This window comes from Oryza brachyantha, chromosome 5, assembly GCF_000231095.2.
Source record: "Oryza brachyantha chromosome 5, ObraRS2, whole genome shotgun sequence".
Classification (NCBI taxonomy): domain Eukaryota; kingdom Viridiplantae; phylum Streptophyta; class Magnoliopsida; order Poales; family Poaceae; genus Oryza; species Oryza brachyantha.
The window spans coordinates 11,702,797-11,724,201 of record NC_023167.2 but is presented as its reverse complement, the minus strand read 5'-3'; the positions used below and the strand labels follow the sequence as shown (position 1 = coordinate 11,724,201).

At 40.2% G+C, this 21,405-nt stretch overlaps 3 protein-coding genes and 1 non-coding gene across 4 annotated transcripts; 2 read left to right on the top strand and 2 right to left on the bottom strand.

The window, feature by feature from the left end:
- Positions 1–8,281: 8,281 nt before the first annotated feature.
- LOC102699407 (AP-3 complex subunit mu) lies at positions 8,282–13,533 on the top strand. The gene is made up of 8 exons (XM_006655206.3): positions 8,282–8,409; positions 8,520–8,625; positions 8,703–8,813; positions 10,137–10,226; positions 11,023–11,270; positions 11,951–12,160; positions 12,261–12,468; positions 12,643–13,533. The coding sequence occupies exons 1-8, from the start codon at positions 8,375–8,377 to the stop codon at positions 12,886–12,888; spliced, it is 1,254 nt and encodes a 417-aa protein (XP_006655269.2). The 5' UTR covers positions 8,282–8,374; the 3' UTR covers positions 12,889–13,533.
- A 494-nt stretch (positions 13,534–14,027) lies between these two features.
- On the top strand, positions 14,028–17,145 carry LOC102711805 (mitochondrial fission 1 protein A-like). The gene is made up of 5 exons (XM_006654279.3): positions 14,028–14,396; positions 14,951–15,080; positions 15,172–15,293; positions 16,312–16,375; positions 16,879–17,145. Exons 1-5 carry the CDS (start codon positions 14,301–14,303, stop codon positions 16,962–16,964), a joined length of 498 nt encoding a protein of 165 aa, XP_006654342.1. The 5' UTR covers positions 14,028–14,300; the 3' UTR covers positions 16,965–17,145.
- Positions 17,146–17,171: 26 nt separating this feature from the next.
- Positions 17,172–19,105, bottom strand: LOC102722962 (annexin D3). Its single transcript, XM_040524042.1, has 4 exons — positions 18,746–19,105; positions 18,251–18,396; positions 17,566–18,120; positions 17,172–17,479 (listed from the first exon to the last, which is right to left on the bottom strand). Exons 1-4 carry the CDS (start codon positions 18,954–18,956, stop codon positions 17,276–17,278), a joined length of 1,116 nt encoding a protein of 371 aa, XP_040379976.1. The 5' UTR covers positions 18,957–19,105; the 3' UTR covers positions 17,172–17,275.
- A 667-nt stretch (positions 19,106–19,772) lies between these two features.
- Positions 19,773–19,845, bottom strand: TRNAR-CCU. Its single transcript has one exon. It is a non-coding gene; the product is annotated as a tRNA-Arg (tRNA).
- Positions 19,846–21,405: the final 1,560 nt, after the last annotated feature.

The window sequence follows — 21,405 nt, the reverse complement described above, 5'->3', positions numbered from 1 at the left end:
TCGGCTCATTAGGCTCGTGAGCCATGCATAAAAAGTTAATCTAAATAATTTTTTATAGGTTATATAAGCAAATTTTTATTTCAAATATGCAAATCATATGAAATTGTATTTAAATATTAAAAATTGAACCAACAAATTACATGATGAACCTATGAAGTACATAATACATGTATTCTAGGGTGAAATCAATGAACGCCGGTGAATCTTGTGTCTTTGGTCTAGCCCGTTAGGCTTGCGAGTAGCTCACGAGCTAGCTCAAGCTAGCTCATTATCTCTAAAGAGCTAAAATGCTAGCTCAGCTCGTTAGAAAAATGAAACGAGCTGAGTCGAGCCGAGCCGAGTTTGTCACGAGTCGAGCGAGTTAACGAGCCACGAGCTTTTTGTCCACCCCTACCCTATCTCTCAAAATATAAATATTTATAATATTATATATCTTCATTGGATAAAAAAAATTATCATTTACGACAAAATTTAGTTAACTTTTTATTATTTTGACCATCAATATTTTCGTAAATGTTTAGTTTAAATACAAAACAAACAATACATGTAATTTTTTTCTGGAAAAGTAATGCCATAGTGTCATGAACTGATTAGATTTTGTAAATATATTTTAACAAAAAATTGTTTGTCGGAATTTTAGAAGTTTGACCAAATATTATCCTAAACGATAAATATTTTTTTCCGGAGAAACTATTTGTTTTGTCAATCACTTCTTATTCAAAATTCATACATATCCTTTTACCAACATTTATTCTTTATCCATTAAAAAACATCATAATCCTGAAACACCATAATATTTTTCCTCAACCTTAATCCATACTGAACAATATAAAAATACTTATAAATAGTACATATCATGATTTAAACATGAAGTTTGAATTGTTATTCCTACGGCGAACGAATATACTCCTGGTACTCTTACTCACAGTCAAGGGTATGTTTCGTACGCGCTGAGAAAGTTGGCAGGTGTACAACGCTTGAAAGAGAGGGGGCAGCAGCACCACCACAGAGTCGGGCAGGTGACTTGGCATAGGTGAAAATGTGGTGTCCTTGTGCTTGGCCAGTTGGCCTCGCCTCTACTACCATGGTCCATGGAGGATTGGCAGGAAGGGTGCAACAACCGATTGCTTTTTTTTTTTTCCTGTGAAGGCGATTGAACACCATCCGGCTGCTCATTTTTATCATCTTCTGACTAATCAGCTCCATGATATGAGCCCCTGGCTCTCTTTCTTGCTGTCAGGATTTTGACCATTTCTTGATGCTACAAGGTGTCGAGTTCCCTTCTTATTAGTTCTACCAAAAGTTCGCTTTTGGATCAACTAAACGAAACCAAAATGGTTTTGTCACCACGAGAAGCCAAAATGGTGGTGGAAATTTCTCATCTTATCTTACCGAGATACTCCGTAGTTCCTTAAAAGTGATAATGTTTTTTTCGACTATTTTTATTTCTAGCTACATGTAAAAAAATATATGTATTTTTTAATTTCAGTAAGCATTGTATTGAAATCGCAACTAAATAGTTATAATTCGTTGGTATGGAAAATTTTCTGAATAAAATCATTTTCGACCGTTTTTCATCCCGTTAAAATTTTGATGGTGGAAGGAAGAGCCACATCACCAAAGGAGCACCACATGTTCATGGGAATCATGGCTAACAGTGGATTTTCTGGATGAGTTTATATACTGACGGTGTCCAGGTCCTTAAAGCACTATTGTATTATACATGTGCTAAGTCCAAACTGTCATCCAGTTATTGCTCCGTTAAAAATACTCCGTGTATCTTTGGATCAGTCTGGTTAGACCATGTTTAGCTAGAAAAAAAATAGGTTCGGTTATCGCATCTAATATAGGACACATATTTAAAGTATTAAAAGTAGTCTAATAACAAAATAAATTATAGATTCTGACAGAAACTGCAAGATGTATTAAGCCTAATTAATCGGTAATGAGCAAATGTTTACTATAGTACTACATTGTTAAATCATGACGTAATTAGATTTAAAAAATTCATCTTACAATTTACATCTAATCTATGTAATTTTTTTTATCTTTAATACTTCGTGCATATGTCAAAAGTTTGATGTGACAATGCGAAATTCTTTGTTTTGAGAACTAAGAAGTGCCTTAAGGGATTTAAGGGAACGCATGGAAAGGTCATGTCACCACAAGAAGCTCATGTTGCTGAAATCGGTGGCGCAGACACCACACAACACTCCTGACAGATAACTGGCATAAACACAAATTGGTACTATTCGCTCGTGCCGTTATCAGAAATTACGACCACTAATCCCAAGGGGGTGTTTAGTTGGTGCAATGAAAATTTTTATGTGTCACACTAGATGTTTGATCGGATTTTGAAAGAAGTTTTTAGAAACGAATAAAAAAACAAATTTCACCGCTCACCTAGAAATCGTTAGACGAATCTTTTGAGCCTAATTAATCCGGCATTAGCGCATGCAGGTTACTGTAGCACTTATGGCTCATCATAGACTAATTAGACTGAAAAGATTCGTCTCTCGACTACTCACATAACTGTGTAATTAGTTTTTTTCATCTATGTTTAATCTTCTATTTAGGTATTCAAAGATTCGACGTGATGTTTTTGAAAAAAAATTTAAAACTAAACAGGGCATAAAGGTTAAATGCTAGGACAATGCAGAAAGCCATCATGTTTTTCTTTCCCATCACATAAACAGGACGTAGTATCACGAAATGCTCGGATTAGGTACTCACTCTATCTAAAATTGATTAACATACTACCAAAAAGAAACGTCCAAATTTGGTCGTCGTATAAGGCTAGAAGAAGCGGAAATCATAAGCTGGACACTCGTGCCGTTTCGTATCATGAATTTAGGTGGTGTTTAGATTGAGAAAATTTTTGGAAGAAGTGTCACGTTAAATATTTGATCAGATGTCGGAAAGGGTTTTCGAACACGAATGAAAAAACGAATTTCATGGCTAGCCTAGAAACCGCGAGACGAATTTTTTTGAGCCTAATTAATCCGTCATTAGCACATGTTAGTTACTGTAGCACGTATGGCTAATCATGGACTAATTAGGCTCAAAAGATTCGTCTCAAGATTTCTTTCGTAACTGTGCAATTAGTTTTTTTGGTTCATCTATGTTTAATACTTTATTTAGGTGTCCAAAGATTCGATGTGATGTTTTTGGAAAAAAAATTTAGGAACTAAACAAGGCCTTAGGTGGTGTTTAGATTGAGAAAATTTTTGGAGAAGTGTCACGTCAAATGTTTGATCGGATGTTGGAAGGGGTTTTCGGACACGAGTGAAAAAACGAATTTCACGGTTAGTCTGGAAACCGCGAGACGAATCTTTTGAGCCTAATTGATCCGTCATTAGCACATATTGGTTACTGTAGCACTTATGGCTAATCATGGACTAATTAGACTCAAAAGATTCATCTCAAGATTTCTTCCGTAACTGTGTAATTAGTTTTTTTTTCATCTATATTTAATGCTTTATTTAGGTGTCTAAAAATTAGATGGGATGTTTTTAAAAACTAAGGCCTAAGACTTAATTTGTAGACCTTATTCTAATCAGTTATATCCTATCATGAAGTTGCATCAATGTGATAAAATCATAGCTGAGTGAATGGATTACAATAAGATTTTTGATTCTCTTTGGTTTTAAAGCCTAGATGTGATATTCTGGATGGAAGAGTATAACCTCTGTTTCAAAATAAATACTTTAATTGTTTAAAAGTACCTACTCTAAGACCGAGTGAGTAGTACTAATTTGTGCAAGTATTGCCAAATTGTCTTTCTGTTTATATGGCGGCATCTGTCGACACAATGGCTACATTCAAGATCGCTCTAAACCGGAATCTTGATCTTATTTATGCTTTCGAGAACAGCAAATAGGTACTACTAACTCTCGTAATGTTTTTGTTTGATTTTTAGTGGTAATGTTTGATCATTCGTCTTATTCAAAAATTTAGCATAAATATAAAAAATAATAAAAGTCCTTTTGCTAACAAAGTAAATCACAAGTAAAATAAATGATATTTTCATAAATTTTTAATAAGACGAATGATGAAACAATACTAAAAAAATCAAACATCTTACATTATAAAATGGAAGGAGTACTAAATTTGCAATGTAGGGTCTGTTTGGCTGTGCCTAGAGCAGCGTTCCTGAAAAAAACCACGAGCCTATGTGTAGGAATTTAATGATATTTGCCTGATGAGGTAAGCCTTAATAATAATACCAATAAAATACGCATTACAGATCAGAAATCGTAGGCGCCGTTTACGTTAAATGTTTGACCGAATGTTGGAAGGGGTTTTTGGATACGAATGAAAAAACAAATTTCATAGCTAGCCTGGAAACCACGAGACGAATTTTTTGAGCCTAATTAATCCGTCATTAGCACATGTTAGTTACTGTAGCACTTGTGGCTAATCATGTACTAATTAGGCTCAAAAGGTTCATCTCAAGATTTCTTTCGTAACTGCGCAATTAGTTTTTTGGTTTATCTATTTTTAATACATTATTTAGCTGTTTAAAGATTTAATGTGATGTTTTTAAAAAAAAATTTAGAAACTAAGCAAGTCCGTAATACCAGAAAGTGCGTGTTGGTAACATCTCGTCGATGGAGACGTGACGACAATAACGAGGCGCAAGGAGACAACCTCACATGACAGCGTCAACTTAACTGCTTCTACGAGAAACTCTGACCTGAAAGAGATGGGTTAGGTTAGATCCATTCCTTTCGTTCCTGAATTATACGAAGGAATCAGTTTTTTTTATATAAAGGAATCAGTTTTTTTTATAGATAGATTGGATCATATTTTTTGTTTGGTGAGAAGGATGAGATAAGATCCGTTGGAGACTTGTTTTTTGAAAGAATAAGATGGGATAAATGTTATCTCTCGTATCCAAAATAAAATATTGAATACTCGGATTAATATATAAATAATATAAAGTAATTAAATATATATTTATATAAATAATATATTTTAAATAAATTTAATAAATAAAATAGATATCCTCTCTACGTTATGGTCGTCCTGTGATAGATACATCCCACCATTTTAGTGGGATAGGTTGAATATGGATGTAAGAGTAATATTTCTTTTCTAAGTCCGACCCATCACACTCATCTATCATCTAAACATGGCTAGGAATGGTTTGGCTCTATCCCAACCTGTCTCATCCATCCCTATAACCAAATACATCCTAATACTTTTATTGATTTGGGATGATAACTAGTGTTGTTTTTTAAAGTGATCAGCATAGATTTGGAAGCGATTAGTGCTGGCTCGGTTATGCCGGACTCAGGCGACCGTTTTTTGGACGCCTGAGCCTCAACCCACCTGCCTGAACCAGGCTGCTATTTTGGCAACCAAACAATACCCTGGCAGCTCTCAAGGAGTGCTCAGACCAGGCAAATTTTACTCATGGCAGTATCCAAACAACCCCGTAGTGATATTTTAAAATTCGATGACCTTAATTAATATCTAATTACCCAAGAGTTTTGGGATTGGCTAGAAGGATATGCACGTCCAACTGGTGAGATTAAACATTTTTAAAACTACTCCCTTCCAAGCTCTTTTGTACCAAGCGCAAATTTTGTTGACCTCCTTATAGCACAACCGACGAGTAATATGTTAACCGGTACAAATGTACAACCTTAATATCTTCATACACCTATTAATTAGTGGCGGAGCATGAACACTGAAATTTGTTCGCTAAGGAGGAACGGCAATGCTAATTTTACTTAAAAGTCACTTAAGTTATGATGATTAGCACAAACTTTAAATCATGTAGAGGGGCAGTATTATGTATTTTCATTTTAGCTATGGCTTCATTTTGTATTTTTTTTAATTTTATATATTTCCTCCCATTTTTAATATATAATATCGTTGACTTTTAGCAATATGTATGAGCATCCGTCTGATTAAAAAACTAACATAACTAATCATTATCAGAGAGTCAACTGCTGGTGTCATTATCAGAGACCGTAGAGGTTCTTTACAGTGCGCACAAAACTCTGAAACCTTGTGCCACTGCCGCTCAAGCTGAGGCATTGGCCTGTCTAGAAGGACTGAGGGCTGGCATGGAATGGATTCACATGCCAATAATCTTGGAAATCGACAACGCTGAGGACCTGAGGTTTTCAAGGCCCTGTCAGATCATACGGTGTCAAGATCACCCCAGGCAGCGATAATCAAGGAAGCGAGAGGGATGATGCAATGTCTCCAAAGCGTAGAGATCTTGCTATGAGCTCAAGAGGGAAGTAAATAGGATTGTTCATGCTTTAGCTCAAATGGCTATGAGGTCTAGATTGTGTGCGGAGTGAGAGTTGTGTGCTCCTCCAGGAATCTCAGACTTAATAGATCAGGAATGTAATCCTCTTTTCCGTAATCAATAAAGTTTCCCTCTTTGATATAAAAAAAACCTGACATAACTAATATTTATATATATTTTGTTGGGCTTTGGTTCATACTTTAACCATAACTTACATTTCTGCATATTTACATAGTTTTTTTAATAAGAAAAATAGTAAAAACATGTAACAAAAGTATAATGGTGTCGGTGTGACCTATTAACAAAAGTTCATGTTTTTCCTGATTTTACAGCATTGTATGCCTTATTAGATAAAGGAATAAATCCACCAAAGGTTTCTAAACTTGAAGCTGAGTTTATTTTTTGTCCTTCAACCAGAATACCAGAAATATGTACCCCTAAAATTATAGAATCCGTTCAAAGAAGACCCTCGACAGTATTGACCGCTTTTTTAACCGGTTTTGCTGACATGACGTCTAGTAGGTCCCACATGTCAGGCTATTTTAATTTTATATATCTCTCTTTCTCTCCCTTCCTCTCCTCTCTCTGTTTTCTTCCTCTCTCTCCCGTACATCTATCACTCTGCTCTCCAGTGGGCGGCGGCGGGCGCGGATGGCGAATGACGGCGGAGGCGACGACCGGCACGCTGGGTAGCGGCAGGGCGTGGATGGCGCGCGGTGGCCTGGGCGGTGGCGGCGACGACCGGTGAGCTGCGGTGGCGGCGAGCCGCGGATGGCGAGCGACGACCGGTGAGCTAGGGTGGCGACGGGGTGGTGGCCGTGTCGTGGGCGCGGTTCTTGGCGGTGGCGCTGCTGCTTGTTGTGTCGGGTTTTGATGGTGGCGTGGCCGCCGCCGCCACCCGACCTCACCACGGGCGCGCGCGTGAGTAAGCACAGGCATACTAAGGGGTTGCGGACGATGATCACCTTGATTACTCCAAATGCTACGAACGATGATCACCTTGATCAATCCACAAATTAACTAGGATAATGTGCATACAACGGACGAGTACGTCAATTACTAGTTGGCTGTAACTAGCTACGAGCAAGCTGCAGCTAGTCAACTAGTGTTCTTATTTAACAATGAAATTAATGTAGGGGAACAAGAAATGCTAGCTCTAGCTAGCTCGTTGATCATAGGCAGCAAGTAATTAAGCTCGTATGTCCGTGCGAGATTGGTCAGGTACGTCGTCGTCGGTAGATATTAGCGGCGCCGAGGGCGGCGGTCTCGTGCTGCGCGTTGAAGTAGACGGCGGCGACGGGGAGGCTGAGGTCGTTGTCCTCGGCAAACTTGCGGGGTGCTGAAGCAGTCCCTGGACGGCGACGGGCTCACCGCCTGCCGGCGCTTCTACCCGAACAACACGAAGATGAACCTATGGATGCCGATGTTTGGCCGTGGGCTCTCGTAGCTCACCACCTCCCTCCCTGCATGCGCATGTGCAAACCAAAACACACAAAAAATTAATTAAGATCAGAGAAAGGAAAACTAGCCTAGCTACCAGCTATCAGTAACAATCCTGCACCAAGGTGGTCCAGCTGAAAGGGCATAAGAGAGAGAGGAGAAGAAGGAGGAGAAAGAGAGAAAAAAATAAAATAACCTGACATGTGGGACCCACCAGACGCCACGTCGGTAAAACCGGTCAAAAATAGGTCAATACTACCGAGAGACCTTTTTTAAACGGATTTAAGAGTTAAGGGCCACACATTTTTAGTATTTCGGTCAAAGAAAAAAAATAAACTCGACTTCAAGTTCAGGAAACTCTGGTGGACTTCTTCCTTAGATAAAATGGTCTCAGACGACAGGCCCGACGAGCTAATCATGCACGGGAGTTTCAGGCCACTATTAGGCTTCCTCTTAAGCCCATGGGCTAGCCCACATATCTAATTTGCTGCAAAAAAAAAAAATTGAGACCCAAATCGAGCCCGTGCTCAGCGCCTCAGCCGCTCATTTGGCCCACAGGGAGTCAGCTCTCCCAGCTCCGTGCTAGTTGCGCGAGGTCGCCGTCGCAGATCCTCACCGCCGGCGAGCCCGCCTCCGGCTCGTTCCGCCCGCGAGAAGGGAGCAGAAATGCTGCAGTGCGTCTTCCTCCTCTCCGATTCCGGGTAATCCCCTCCTCGCATCGGTTCCTACTCCGATCATGTTCTCGCCGGATCTGTCCTAACTTTCCACTGAATTTCGGGATGGCCGGGGCGGCCTGTGGGGGTGGGGGCAGGGAGGTCATGGTGGAGAAGCAGATGACGGCGCACCGCGTGGACCGCGCCATCTGCGGCTGGTTCTGGGACTACGTGCTCGCCCACGCCGCCGGCGACGCGTCCAAGGTACTGACTGCCTTGTTGCCTTGGCTGTTGGATTCTCTGATGGGACGGCGCTGACTATGTTTCTTCGGCTTGGGAAGGTCTTGCAGGTGGTGGTGTCACCGACGCATTACTTGTTTCAAGTTTACCGAAATGGCGTGACATTCTTGGCATGCACCCAGGTGGAGATGCCGCCGTTGATGGCTATCGAGGTATGAGCTTCTATACACTTTAGCACTCCCTTTACTTGCTTGGGAGTTTGGAGGTCTGTAATAGTTGTAAACTTGGCAGTATAGCATAATTCTGTCTTCACTGAAGACATGCGGTTTGAACTAGGGTAGAGTCGTGTAGATCACTTGTTATTTGTTACTGAGCATAGTGAATGCTTTGGTACTACTCACACTTTCAGCAAGGATATGTCTGAAATGTAAATCCACAATACTAGTCATACTGGTGGTTGTTCACAGACTGATTTTTGATTACATGGCATGCTAACAAAGAATCTGTATTTCTAGAGGTTTGATAATATCTAGCAAGATCCTGGAATCTATATAGGCCCTAGAGGCATTTGGAATGGCAAATGGCAAAATTTCTGGTGGCAAAAGTTTTAACATTGCATTTTTGCAAGTTGGTGTTTAGAGGCATGCAAAAGTTGTCATTTTATTTTTGGCAAAAGTGAGAGGTGGTTCGCGTTCCTATGCACTTTTTGGTGAAATTTGCTAGTCTAGACTGTCAAATGCTAAATGCAAAGTTGTCATTTTCTTACCCTAGTGTTTAGATCCATTTTGCCAAAAATTGCTTCAAAATGATAAAACTTTTGTCATTTTGAAGGATGTAAACAGGGCCATAGTTATATTACTCCTAAATCTTTAGAGTTCACTGCAGTTTAAATATGACTATGGTCTTGTTTGGTTTGAAGCTCTACCAAAATGTTTTATTTTTTTTTTTTGTGGGGAATCTCTACCAAAATGTTGGTAGTGTCAAAACCTACACAAGTTTTGGCGCTACCAAATTTGGTAGGGTATATCTTCTACTAGCTATTTTATCTAGCGTTGGCAAAAATTGGCTTCAGTCCAGATGCTAACAAATTACTATTGAAGCTACCAAAGCATTGGTAGGACACACATTAGCACCAATCCAAACATTCCCTATATGCAATGTATTTGGATTTCAGCTTGCATAATGTTCTCAATTCTAGTATGTTTAAAACATTTATTGTCTCTAAACTTTTCTTTGTAATCATGTTATGTACACTTTAACATAGATCATACTGAAAATTTCTTGAAGGTATGAAATGATATGCTGAACAACTTCAGGAATTTAGAAGCTCTATCAGTACAACATGCAACTAACTACAAAATTGTTGTCACTATCCGTAATTATGCCCTATCAATCTATCATGAAAGATGCATATTGATGTAATTTGCTAAAGTAATTTGTCATGAAATGTCAGGAATTATGAGTTTGTGACTGACTACAGGTTTTAACTTTTGCTCTTTTTCTATGGTTCGGTGCATATGATTTGTGGCTTCCAGTTTCTTTCTCGGGTTGCTGATGTCCTAACAGATTATCTTGGAGATTTAAATGAAGACATAATCAAAGACAATTTCGTGCTTGTGTATCAGGTCTGTATTCATATGCTCTTCTATGTGGTATGTCATAGTAACTTTGCAGCTGGTTGCTCACTCTATTATTTTCACCTTCTTTTAGTCTTCTAAAATATGAAAAACTGGTTGAAATATTTGGATGATATTACAGTGCCAATTTACTTTGTTACTGGGGACTTGTTGTAACATTATGTCAAACAGGTTTTAAGTCATAGCTGTATACAAATTTTGAACATAACGGTATACCATGGTACAAGTTTCAAAACTAAGATATCATTTATAGGCTTAGTCTCTGCACTGTGCCTTTTTTTTACATTGCTATGGAGATGAAAATATATAACTGTGATAATTAATTTTACATATCAGGTTAAGGTTGAAAAAATATGTATTCAGCTATAATGCACTCCCAATCCTTCTATATTTTTTAAACACAATCATATTATTCTTTGCCACATAGATTAAGAAAAAGTTTTTTTGCCACATGCCAAAGTGTCTAAAAGTAGTTGCACAGATATTGCTAATTGCATATGATGCGTTACAACTTATCGAAATGATATTTCAACTACCAGTGTGACAGAATTTTGCCTCTGTATCTGGCAATAATTTCTACCGTAATCCAACTGCTCTATATCTGTGGATTGGTCAAGACACTCCTTTATTATTTGCATTCTATTGATTATGCAAAACATTGATATATGATGCATGCTGCAGTCAATATCAGCATATTTAGTTGCTTCTGAAGACAATGATAGGTGAATTTTGTAATATTCATGTTTTTAGTTCTCTAAACAATATAATACTTTTATTACTGCAGATTTTAGATGAAATGATGGACAATGGTTTTCCACTCACTACTGAGCCAAACATCTTAAAGGAGATGATTGCCCCACCAAATATTGTCAGCAAAGTGTTGAATGTTGTGACTGGTAAGAGTTCCAATCTTGGTAACAAACTTCCAGATGCAGCTGCTTCTTTTGTACCTTGGAGAACAACTGTTGTCAAGGATGCAAGCAATGAAGTCTATGTTAACATAGTTGAAGAACTAGATGCATGTGTGAACAGGTACTTCACCTTGGCCTTTTAGATATTTCATGTATATTCCACTAAAATTTGAGTTTTAGGTTCTTGATACATACCTGAACATGTATTTCACCTTTCCATCTAGAAATATCTGCAGGCATCTATTACTCACCCCCAAAGGGAAAGGCCTCCCTGAGGTATTATAACTAAGAAGCACTCGAAACCAGGGTCGAGAAAGGTCACGAAAGCTGGTCACCCCTACATGGGGAGCCACCCCCTATGAATTGGTCCTTAACCCATGTTCTGAGGATCCCACCCCATACACCAGGGCCCGCCCTCCATAGGTCTATTCTTAACCCATGTTTTTTGGGGGAACCAGCGAAGCAGTGAGTGACCTTTTTTGTGCAAGACCAGGATCTGAACCCTGGTCAGTGTGTTCCTACCGGAAGGAATTTGCCACCATGCTACAAGTACGTTGGGAGGAAGCTATCACTCAACTTCAGCATATTCAAATTCTTGAATGCTGTGATGTAGTTCAAGCCCATTAATTGTGATAACAGTGCAAAGGATCCTGATGAAACCATGTCTGTGCATAAACCCAGTGTAGCTCGTTTCTGGAGAGATCCAATCAGCTGATCTAGTTATCTTAGGACACGGAACATTGTGAAAAAAAATGTTTTTGTGTTCTTGATCTCTGACATCCTGGTCAATTTTATTTACAGAGAAGGGGCTCTAGTGAAATGTGAAGCATATGGTAAAATTCAAGTAAATTCGAGCCTTCCAGGTGTACCAGAACTGACCTTGTCATTTTCTAATCCTACAATTATCAACGATGTGAGGTTCCACCCTTGTGTCCGATTCAGACCTTGGGAGTCCAGCCAGATCCTTTCGTTTGTTCCCCCTGATGGGCAGTTTGAACTTATGAGTTACAGGTGCATGAATGTTTGATGTCTCTGATGTCTCCTGTCTCTCTGCTGGCTATGTTTGACTCGTCTGTTGTATTTTTACTCATTTTTAATCACATATGACCAGGGTTAAGAAACTGAAGACCACACCAATTTATGTGAAACCTCAGTTAACATCAGATTCTGGGAATTGTCGTGTCAATGTGATGGTGGGGATTAAAAATGATCCTGGGAAACCTATTGATTCTATAACAGTACAGTTTCGATTGCCCCCACTTATTGCTTCTGCTGATTTGACTGCAAACTATGGCACAGTTGATATTCTTGCTGACCAGGTCAATACTTTCTTTCCGCATCAGTTCTCTAACTTGGTTTCATGCTATCCTGTCAGTATTCTAGGTTCTGAGTAAACACAAGATTGCAGTTTGAACTATTTTTCGCAAATGTCATCAATTATTTATACTATACTTTGTGTTGGTAAATAATACTTTGAATATTTTTTTATGCAGACCTGCCTTTGGACAATAGGGCAGATCCCAAAAGACAAAGCACCTTCTCTCTCGGGGAATTTGCGCCTTGAAGAAGGGCTTACTCATTTGCATACATTCCCAACATTTGAGGTGAAATTCAAGATTATGGGGGTTGCACTATCTGGGCTTCAAATTGATAAACTGGAAATCAGAAACACTCCCAATGCTCCTTACAAAGGTTTTCGAGCCCAGACCCAAGCCGGAAGGTATGAGGTCAGATCATAGATGCCTGTGTAGGCTCAGCTGTTGCCTGTACGTGGAAACAACATGATACCATAACCCTGGGGTTGGGCTGGCAAGGCATCACGATCACTCAGTTCGTCCATGGGCATGCTCTCTAGATCAATCTTTTTTCTCCTTGTTGACAAAGCTACAGAATCTTAGCTATGTTTGTGAAGACAGATTTCTGCATATAGATATTCAGTACTTCAGTGGCTGAGACCAAGATTGAGTTCTTCCATATCTTTCTGTTCACCATCCATTCGACCGAGTAAATCTGTCAATGTTCAGTACTGCTTGAGAACTACCCATTGAAAAGCGGTGGGCGTTTCTGAAGTGAATAGGTTTTGTCCCAATACCTCAACAACCAGGGATATTATTCCATGGGCGTCATAGCTTTTTTGTTTGCATTTGGAAATCTATAAACACCTGTACAAAAACTAGCAGGTGTCTGTAACTATCGGTTATAAGGAAAATATTACTAGTACTTGTTTGGATGTGATCTGCAAGTAAAACTGTTTGTCCAAAGGGTACTCCAAACTTACAGTTATCTGCATGGTTAATCACCTTGACTTAGCATTTCTACAGCCAAGTAGAACTCTCAAAGAAAGAACAGGTACTGAGAAGTACAGTGAAAACTTCTTTAATAACCCTAAAACTTGTAAGAGGAAGGGTTTTCAGAAAGTCTAGTTCTGATGGTAATCACATGAGAGATTCAGGCATTCAGCTATGTTTCACTAGAGATACACCTGCCTGACAAATACTGCAGCTTTGTTCCCCCGTTAATTGCACCCCTTTTAACTTATATTCATGCTAATTTTCAATTTTATATTTAGAATTGATTTTAATATTTTCTTATCAAAGTTTATTTTCAATCGTAGCTTTTAGATTCCTAAAAATACATATATAAAACTTTTAGTAACAAATTATATTTCGTTTGTAAATATACATAAACTCCGGTGAAAAAATAAAACCAGCTCCAAACTTAAGACTTAAGGTTGAAAATTTAAATTTTGGTTTGTAAGCGTAAGTGAAAGGACGGAGGTGATAATCTATAAAAAAAATTCAAATCATCTTCTAAATTTATTTAAATTTAATATAGCTATCACGGTATGTGCCCTATCATTCGACGGTAAACGGCGGTTACCACGGATAAGTAAGGGCGGCGGGACGGGAGCCATGTGCCACGGCGAGAAGTCGCCGGAAGTCCTCCTCCCCTTCTTTCTTAGCGCCGAAGAAGAAGAAGCACCGAGCAAAATCGACGAACAAAACCCACGCCGACGCGACGCGACTTAAACTTGCACCCAAATCTATTCCTTCCTTCCCTCCCACCCACCGGATCCGCCTACTCCCTCGCCGCCGTGCTAGCTCCACCCCGACTTCCAGATCGGACCCTCCCCCCCTCCTTTCCCCTTGCCATGGAGGCCAAGATCGGCAAGCTCGTCGAGTCGGTGGGGAGCTTCTTCTCCGGCGGCGGCGACACCATCCCCTGGTGCACCCGCGACATCATCGCCGTGAGGACCGCCCCCCCTTCTCTCCGCTCCTATTCGAATCTTTGAATTTTTTTTTAATTTAGAGCTTTTCTCTTGCTTCAATTTCTTTTCGGGGTTTTAGTTCTAGCGAGATCCTCCGCGGTGCTTGAGGATTTAGTAACTGCTAGGTTTAGAGGGGTTGTACGAGGCGGAGCGCCCCTGCGAAGATTTTAGGCAGCATGGCAGCCTGCCCCATTTGCAGTGGCTTATCATCTATTCCACGGTGGCGCCGTCGGCTGCCCGCGATTTGTTCGCTCGATTGCTTGTTGCAACATGGATGAGTCAAATCTGCGTCTCTTTTTGAGTGCGTGATTTTGATCAGTTTTAGCGGCTTATACAACTTGAAGAGTTCACTGGAGTCGGTGTTGTTTCGCACATTATCTGATTCAATCATTGCTGCAGCTGCTGGTTTAAAAAAATACATACCAGTCTCACTTCGAAAATTTTGATTTCTGTGTTTTGTTATGGGTTTGAAATAATGTTGGCCTCATGAGCTCAGGCTTTCTATAGTTTCTCATGGTTGTATGTTTCATTAGGGCTGTGAAAGAGAGGTAGGTGAGGCTGCAACTGAGGAGCAGAAGAATGATAGCATCATGAGACTATCTTGGGCCCTTGTGCACTCCAAGAACCAGGAAGATGTAAATCGTGGAATAGGCATGCTTGAAGGTCACATTTCGTATTTAGTTTTCAAAACCCAAAGATTAGAACATATATTTTGCAGCCTAATCTGTTTTGATTAATTCATTTCATTTTACAGCATCGCTAGGTCAATCCAGCAGCCCACTGCAGACTAGGGAGAAGCTTTATCTGCTGGCTGTTGGACACTACAGAAATGGTGACTATCCAAGAAGTCGGCAGCTTGTGGACCGTTGTTTGGAGGTATGTGTGCAAAATTTTAGCTTGTAGATTCACCAATATAATTCATATTTCTTAAAATCATTTTTTTCTTGCAGCAACTTTCATGTCAATCATTTTTTATGCGGTCAGTAGGTCTTAGATGCCTGCAAAAATGCAACTTTTATTGTTGGTGCAAGTCTGTTCGTATTGAGCCACTGAGAACTTTCCATTACTAGCATAGAAGTGTTGTTTTTGTGCCATGTGATGTAACTAAAGTTGACACCCTTTAAGATTACCACCTTTTCCACTGAATTTTCATAGCAAAAGTTGACACCATGCTTTGGCTACACCATCTATGGTTGACAATTGAGTAGACCTCGGATTTATCTTCGTTGATCTGAACCTTTATTAAATTATTTGCCTCATCAGACTAGGAAACACAATGTTTTGATGCTGTTACGCAAATCAGAGGTTCTCTGGTATGATATTTTAGTTTTGCCCTGTGACTTGTAGTCCAGTTCCAGCAAAGTTATTGAATTTAAGCTTATTGCTTTTCAGCTCATTCTTGTTGGAGATGCCTTAGCTGCTATTCCGCTAACGCATCCGAGTCCTTTCAGAATTTACTATCCTTGCATCTTTTAAGATATTTTGGGTGCTGGCTGAAATGAAATTATAAATGTGCTGTGTCCAATATGTTATTGTTCATACAGACAGGAATTGTAACTTCATAACTTCACTGAACATGTTTGGGACTTTGGTATCCTAATATGTTTCCTTAGCATTGTTTTCTTGATTTTGCTTGGTATGATGAGTTATATAGTCATGGGAATGTCTACTTGGTCTTCCTACATCTTAGATGGTTTTCTTGTCTGATCTATGTCCACAATGGAGATGAAATTGAAGCTTTAATTTGAGTATGGAAGAAACGTTTTCAAGTGATCATCATGTAAAAAGTGTAAAATTATTGTGCTTATTCTGTACACCAGCTGGAACATTCCTCAATGTATATTTTTTAGCGGCCTCTTGGATCCTAAATTAATCTATGTTGTTTTTCTTGTAGATTCAACCTGATTGGAGGCAGGCTTTGTCTCTCAGGAAGGCTATAGAAGATAAAATTGCCAAAGGTGAGACATTGAAAAGAAAAGTGTTGCAATTACATTCTATATTATTGATTCTGCATTGGGCTACATGATGGATGGTCTCACAAATCAAATACTTCATCCCTTTCATATTATGTCAGTTTGGGTTTGTTCTACATCAAACATCTTCATGTTGACTACGGTTATACAAAAATGTATTAACATATGCAACACCAAATTAGTTTAATTAGATCAACCACTATATAGTATCTTTAATTTTGTTGAAAACGTTGCTATATTTTTCTATGAAGTTAGTTAAACTTAAAGAGATTTGATTTAGGACAAATCCAAAGCTGACTTATGATATGAAATGGAGGGAGAATGTATTCTTCTTTTTCGGTATTTTCATTGGTGGGACAGCAGCCAATTATTCCTAACTGGAAACCCGGCCCATCTATGTTGATGGGCCAGGGATTGTGGGATCCTAGAACAGTCCGATAGATAACATGATACTGCTGTCTAAATATATCTGCATGTGTTATGTGCAGATGGCCTAATCGGAATAGGCATCGCCACAACTGCTGTCGGACTTCTGGTTGGTGGAATTGCAGCTATTGCTGCAAGGAAGAAGTGATCATATCTTCTTACTGATGAAGTAACCAAGTCATGCTGTTCTCTTTTTATTTCGTGGTATCTCAGTCAAGAATCGCCACAGTTTATGTGCATAAAATGAATCGATGCCCCCGGATGCAGCATATACCTTTCTCCTTTTGTCCAATGGTTTTATTGTCACTAGCTTCCATTTGGCTTGGTTCTGATTTATCACTCGATAGCCATACTATTTGTCTCAAACCCAACGAAAACAATCATCACACGGCGTATGTTTTTTTCTGTCCGAAATCAAATGAAATGAGCGTACACAAACATCCAATCCAATGGCTGCTGCTACTTCTCAGGCCCGACGAGGGTGAGAAGAATGTTCATGTAGTATCCCGACGTGTCGCCGCGGACGTCGGCGGTGACCGTCGCGTTGTACCTCGCCTTGTACTCCTCCTTCACCTTCTCCATGTCCACCTCCGCCCGCGACACCACCCCTCTCGTCAGCATCTCCTCGTCGGTGCCCAGCCCAAGAATCGATGTCCGGATCACCTGAAACGTCCCAGTCAGTCGATCGATGGATGGATGTCGATTTGAAGAAGATGAGACGATTTGATTCGAGAGAGAGAGTCTACTACCTCTGCGAAATGCTTCTCCGGCGATGTCAGGCACCAGAGCGCGGCCTTGAGCACGGCGGCGGCGAGCTGGTCGCCGCGGCGGGCGTCGAGGGCCTCCTCGATGGCCTCGCCGTGCTCCTGCCTGTAGCGCTCGAGCGTCGCCGCGAGCTGCAGCTTGCTCCTCGAGCCGACGATGCGGGCGACGTCGCCGTGCAGCAGCTGCCCCTCCTTGCCCGCCACGGCGGCGCGCAGCTCCGCGGCCTCGGCGGTCGCCAGTTCGCCGTCGACGCCGCCGTGCTCGCCGGCGCCGGCGTACCGGTAGGAGCTGACGAGCCGGGCCAGGAAGTGCCGGAGCGGGTCCCTGAACAGGGACGAGGAGGCCACGTCCTCCTCGAGCGACGAGTCGTAGGCGGCGCGGTAGGCCTTCCTGACGGCGACGAGGTGGTCCGGCGACGACGCGCAGGCGACCTCGACGAGCACCCAGATGTGGCGGAGGTCGCCCTTCTTCTTCAGGGCCTTGTTGGCCAGCTTGGCGTCCCGCGCCGCCGGGTCCATCGTCCACAGCATCATCGCGCTCTGCTCAGCAAGAGAGAGAGAGAGAGAGAGGTCAATCAAGAACTCCGAGAGAGACCATCAATGGCGCCGGCGAGATCGCGGCCACATACGAAGGGCAAGAAAGCAGAGGGTCGTCAGGTTCGTTCATTACACGGAAGTCGCCGGAGAGCTCGGAGTGGAGCCTGTCGAGGAGGGTCTCGCCGTAGAGGCCTTCGTAGGCGACGGCGATCTCCACCCGCTGCGCCGCCGTCCGGTGGCCGAGTATCTCGATCAGCGCCGTCTCGTCCGTTCCCCATCCTGCGATGCGATGTCCAATTCTACTCAGCCCCAAAAGCTCAAATCTTTGATCGCAAAATCATCGCTTTGTTTCAGAGCTACAGGTTCTAGGAACATGCTTTGATGATCCCTGATCAAAATGGTAGAAAACAAATTCCTTCTCTTCCAAAATGAACTACTAATTAGTGATTGTTCACTAACTCTTCAAAGACCAGTTTTCATACAGAGAAAGAAAGCTTAAAAGGAAAATACAGAGAAAGATGAGCTCAGATTAAATCTCCCCAGCATTCAATGATCAAAAAGTTTGTACTGTCAAACGTGTGCGAATCCTAACTGCAAGAATACAGAAAGAGATTGCAGAGTACACTACCTTGCACAGCCTTTCTTATGCTCTCTGCATCTTCAGCTGGAGAAGGAGCTGGACTAGGGACAGAGATGGAAGCCATGGGAGCAACAGCAGCTGCTTCTCCTCCTCCTGCAGCAGCTGAGGAGGAATGGAGAGAAGGGGAGAAATGGAGGAAGAGGAGATTGAGTGGAGGTATGTTATGGATGCAGTCCAGGCAACAGCACCAACAACACATGGCACACGCCTACGCAGCAGGGTTGAAACTTGAATGCTAGCTTCAGCTGCACATCGAATGTTGATCTGCTCCCCCCCCAATTTTTTCGACTTGTATTTCATGGTATTTTTCATGATGTGTTTTGGGGCTTGTTTTTATGTTCTTGAAGTGTATGATTGTGGGTAAGTGACAGTGATTGAATAAATACATTTTCATATTACAGCTCAGACAAGCTGGGAATTTTGTTTTGTTTTGTGTTTTAATGATTGGTTGCTTGTATAATGGATTTCTTGTACTGTTTCACAAATGCAAATTATTACTGTATTAAAAAAATCATCTCTATAGTTAAGAAGAAGCTACCTAAACCAAGCTAGCTCCTCTACAAAGGGAGCCCTATGAACCGGCTTCTTAAGCTTTGTATGTTTTTTTTTTGCAGGCATCTCATCTTTTTCTTATGTTTATATTTTTAAGCTAAAATTTAAATTTTCAATCTTACAATTATAGTTGATCTTGGGATTTTTTTTCCCGAAGCTTATTTTCTAACTTAGGATTTTAGATCGTTAGTAATATATATATATATATATATATATATATATATAAGTTTTCTTGCCAAATTAATTTTCATTTACAAATATGTTATCTTGATTCTTCCATAAAAGGACAGACAATCACTCCACACTCTTCTCCCAAATGCAAGTAATTTCTGCGTTAAGTACTCTGTAAATCTATATTTTTGCATGGTAGACGAATAAAATATGATTTTATCGATGATTTTAAATATGATGCAAAACTTTATTGCCTGAATAAAGTCTGAGGCACAATGTAAAAAAAAATAAACGCGCCAGGTAGGGGTCGAACCTACGACCTTCTGCTTAGGAAACAGACGCTCTATCCACTGAGCTACAGGCGCTTACATGTTTGAGTAAATCTGACTCCTTATTGGTTCTTCATCAGATAGCTAACTGAAAGTCCCACTCTGCTGATTAATGATAGCAATGGACTGGAACATGTATTCTTTTAGAACCAAAAAGAGGATATTTAATCATACTAGAAAAAAGAACTTTTGAAGTATGATTCAATGCTTAGCTCCTAAGGTTAATTATGTTTTGAATATCTCTACTATGTTACAAAAAAGTAATACGTATGGGGAAAATAAAGCTCAGGGCACTACATGTTTGCATGTGTTCAGCCCATCATACAAAAGCAGGAAGCATTATGGTCTCTAAGATTAAAGTTCAGATGGCCTGGCTCACATGTTTAATACCAGGTTTCCTCTAACTTTTTTTTTTGGCCTGCCATGTGAAACGCATCGAATTTGGTCTTATCATTCATTCATTCTATTTATTTTACAATTTCCTTTCAATTGGATTAAAGCAGTGGAGAAGTCTTTCCAGCAAAAAATAATAATCACGTTCAAGAAAATGGATCACTGGAAACGACTATATTTATTTTATACACGACCCATCTTTTTCTCCAATTGCTTTCAAGCAACTGTGCAAAAATAAAGTGTGAAAAGTACAGTTGGTAATGTTGGAGCTGACAGTAGACTTTGCTGCACAGGAAACTGAAAAATAAGTCTCCTTGTGGATCACACTGATCTGACTAATTGGTTTTAATACTAAAGCGAATATAATTTGGTTGCTAACTCATAACAAAACATTAAGAAAAGATGAACCAATGATAGTGCTGTTCATCTGTGAAACGCATGGGCTTTCTATGTGGCAAATGTCATGAGAGTTTTTTATTTTTTGTGCAAACATGTCAAGTTGCCAACAACTCGATCAGATTTCAGCTGCAATATTAGAGGTGATCCATTTGTGCACTTGTCACTAATCATCTTGTCTTTTTCCTACCATGTGCCAATTTTTCATCCTTCCTGCATGATTGCACAGGGTGACCCAAACATCAAATGACAAATTAATTAGTTTGGTCCACATTTGAAGGGGACAATTGCCCCAGTAGGTTTCAAATGGTAGGATATTTATATCCCTGCCTATCATGTTTTCATGTTCCTAAATTGTCAACATGTTCTTGTGCATTTTCTTGATAGAGCTTTGTAATAACTCAAGGAATCTTGTTTCACATGTTTCTTCTCGAAGACGTCGGTGATATGAACACCACATATATGTTGCCTTACAGGATACATATCTTGTTAGGTAACTAGAGTTACCAAAATTTTTAATATAAAATTTTAGTATCTACAAGTATTTTCTCAATAACTGTAAAATTAACCTTCTTGTTAAGTTTTTTTTAAGATAATGTTTCTGTGAGCATGTTACTCGTGCCAAGACTACGTTGCTTAACAGTCTGAAAGGCCAAATGTGTATTAATTGGATTCATTTTTCTTCTATGTCTCTCCCCAATTAACGATAGCAATATACCGAACCTAGTTGCTAAACTACTAATGATTTTATACCAATAAGCCAGTACAACAAGCTGTACAATGTAGTGGATGTATGGTAGTTAGTCA

Bases quoted from the DNA above. Each gene is read 5' to 3' on its own strand.
- LOC102722962 (XM_040524042.1), bottom strand. From the start codon at position 18,956: ATGTGTTGTTGGTGCTGTTGCCTGGACTGCATCCATAACATACCTCCA. The intron at 18,397-18,745 runs GTAGTGTACTCT...ATCGCATCGCAG, and splicing joins CATAAGAAAGGCTGTGCAAG to GATGGGGAACGGACGAGACG. The intron at 17,480-17,565 runs GTAGTAGACTCT...GGGACGTTTCAG, and splicing joins CGGAGAAGCATTTCGCAGAG to GTGATCCGGACATCGATTCT.
- LOC102699407 (XM_006655206.3), top strand. From the start codon at position 8,375: ATGCTGCAGTGCGTCTTCCTCCTCTCCGATTCCGG. The intron at 8,626-8,702 runs GTACTGACTGCC...CGGCTTGGGAAG, and splicing joins CCGCCGGCGACGCGTCCAAG to GTCTTGCAGGTGGTGGTGTC. The intron at 12,161-12,260 runs GTGCATGAATGT...ACATATGACCAG, and splicing joins TTTGAACTTATGAGTTACAG to GGTTAAGAAACTGAAGACCA.
- LOC102711805 (XM_006654279.3), top strand. From the start codon at position 14,301: ATGGAGGCCAAGATCGGCAAGCTCGTCGAGTCGGTGGGGAGCTTCTTC. The intron at 15,081-15,171 runs GTCACATTTCGT...TTCATTTTACAG, and splicing joins TGGAATAGGCATGCTTGAAG to CATCGCTAGGTCAATCCAGC. The intron at 16,376-16,878 runs GTGAGACATTGA...TGTTATGTGCAG, and splicing joins AGAAGATAAAATTGCCAAAG to ATGGCCTAATCGGAATAGGC.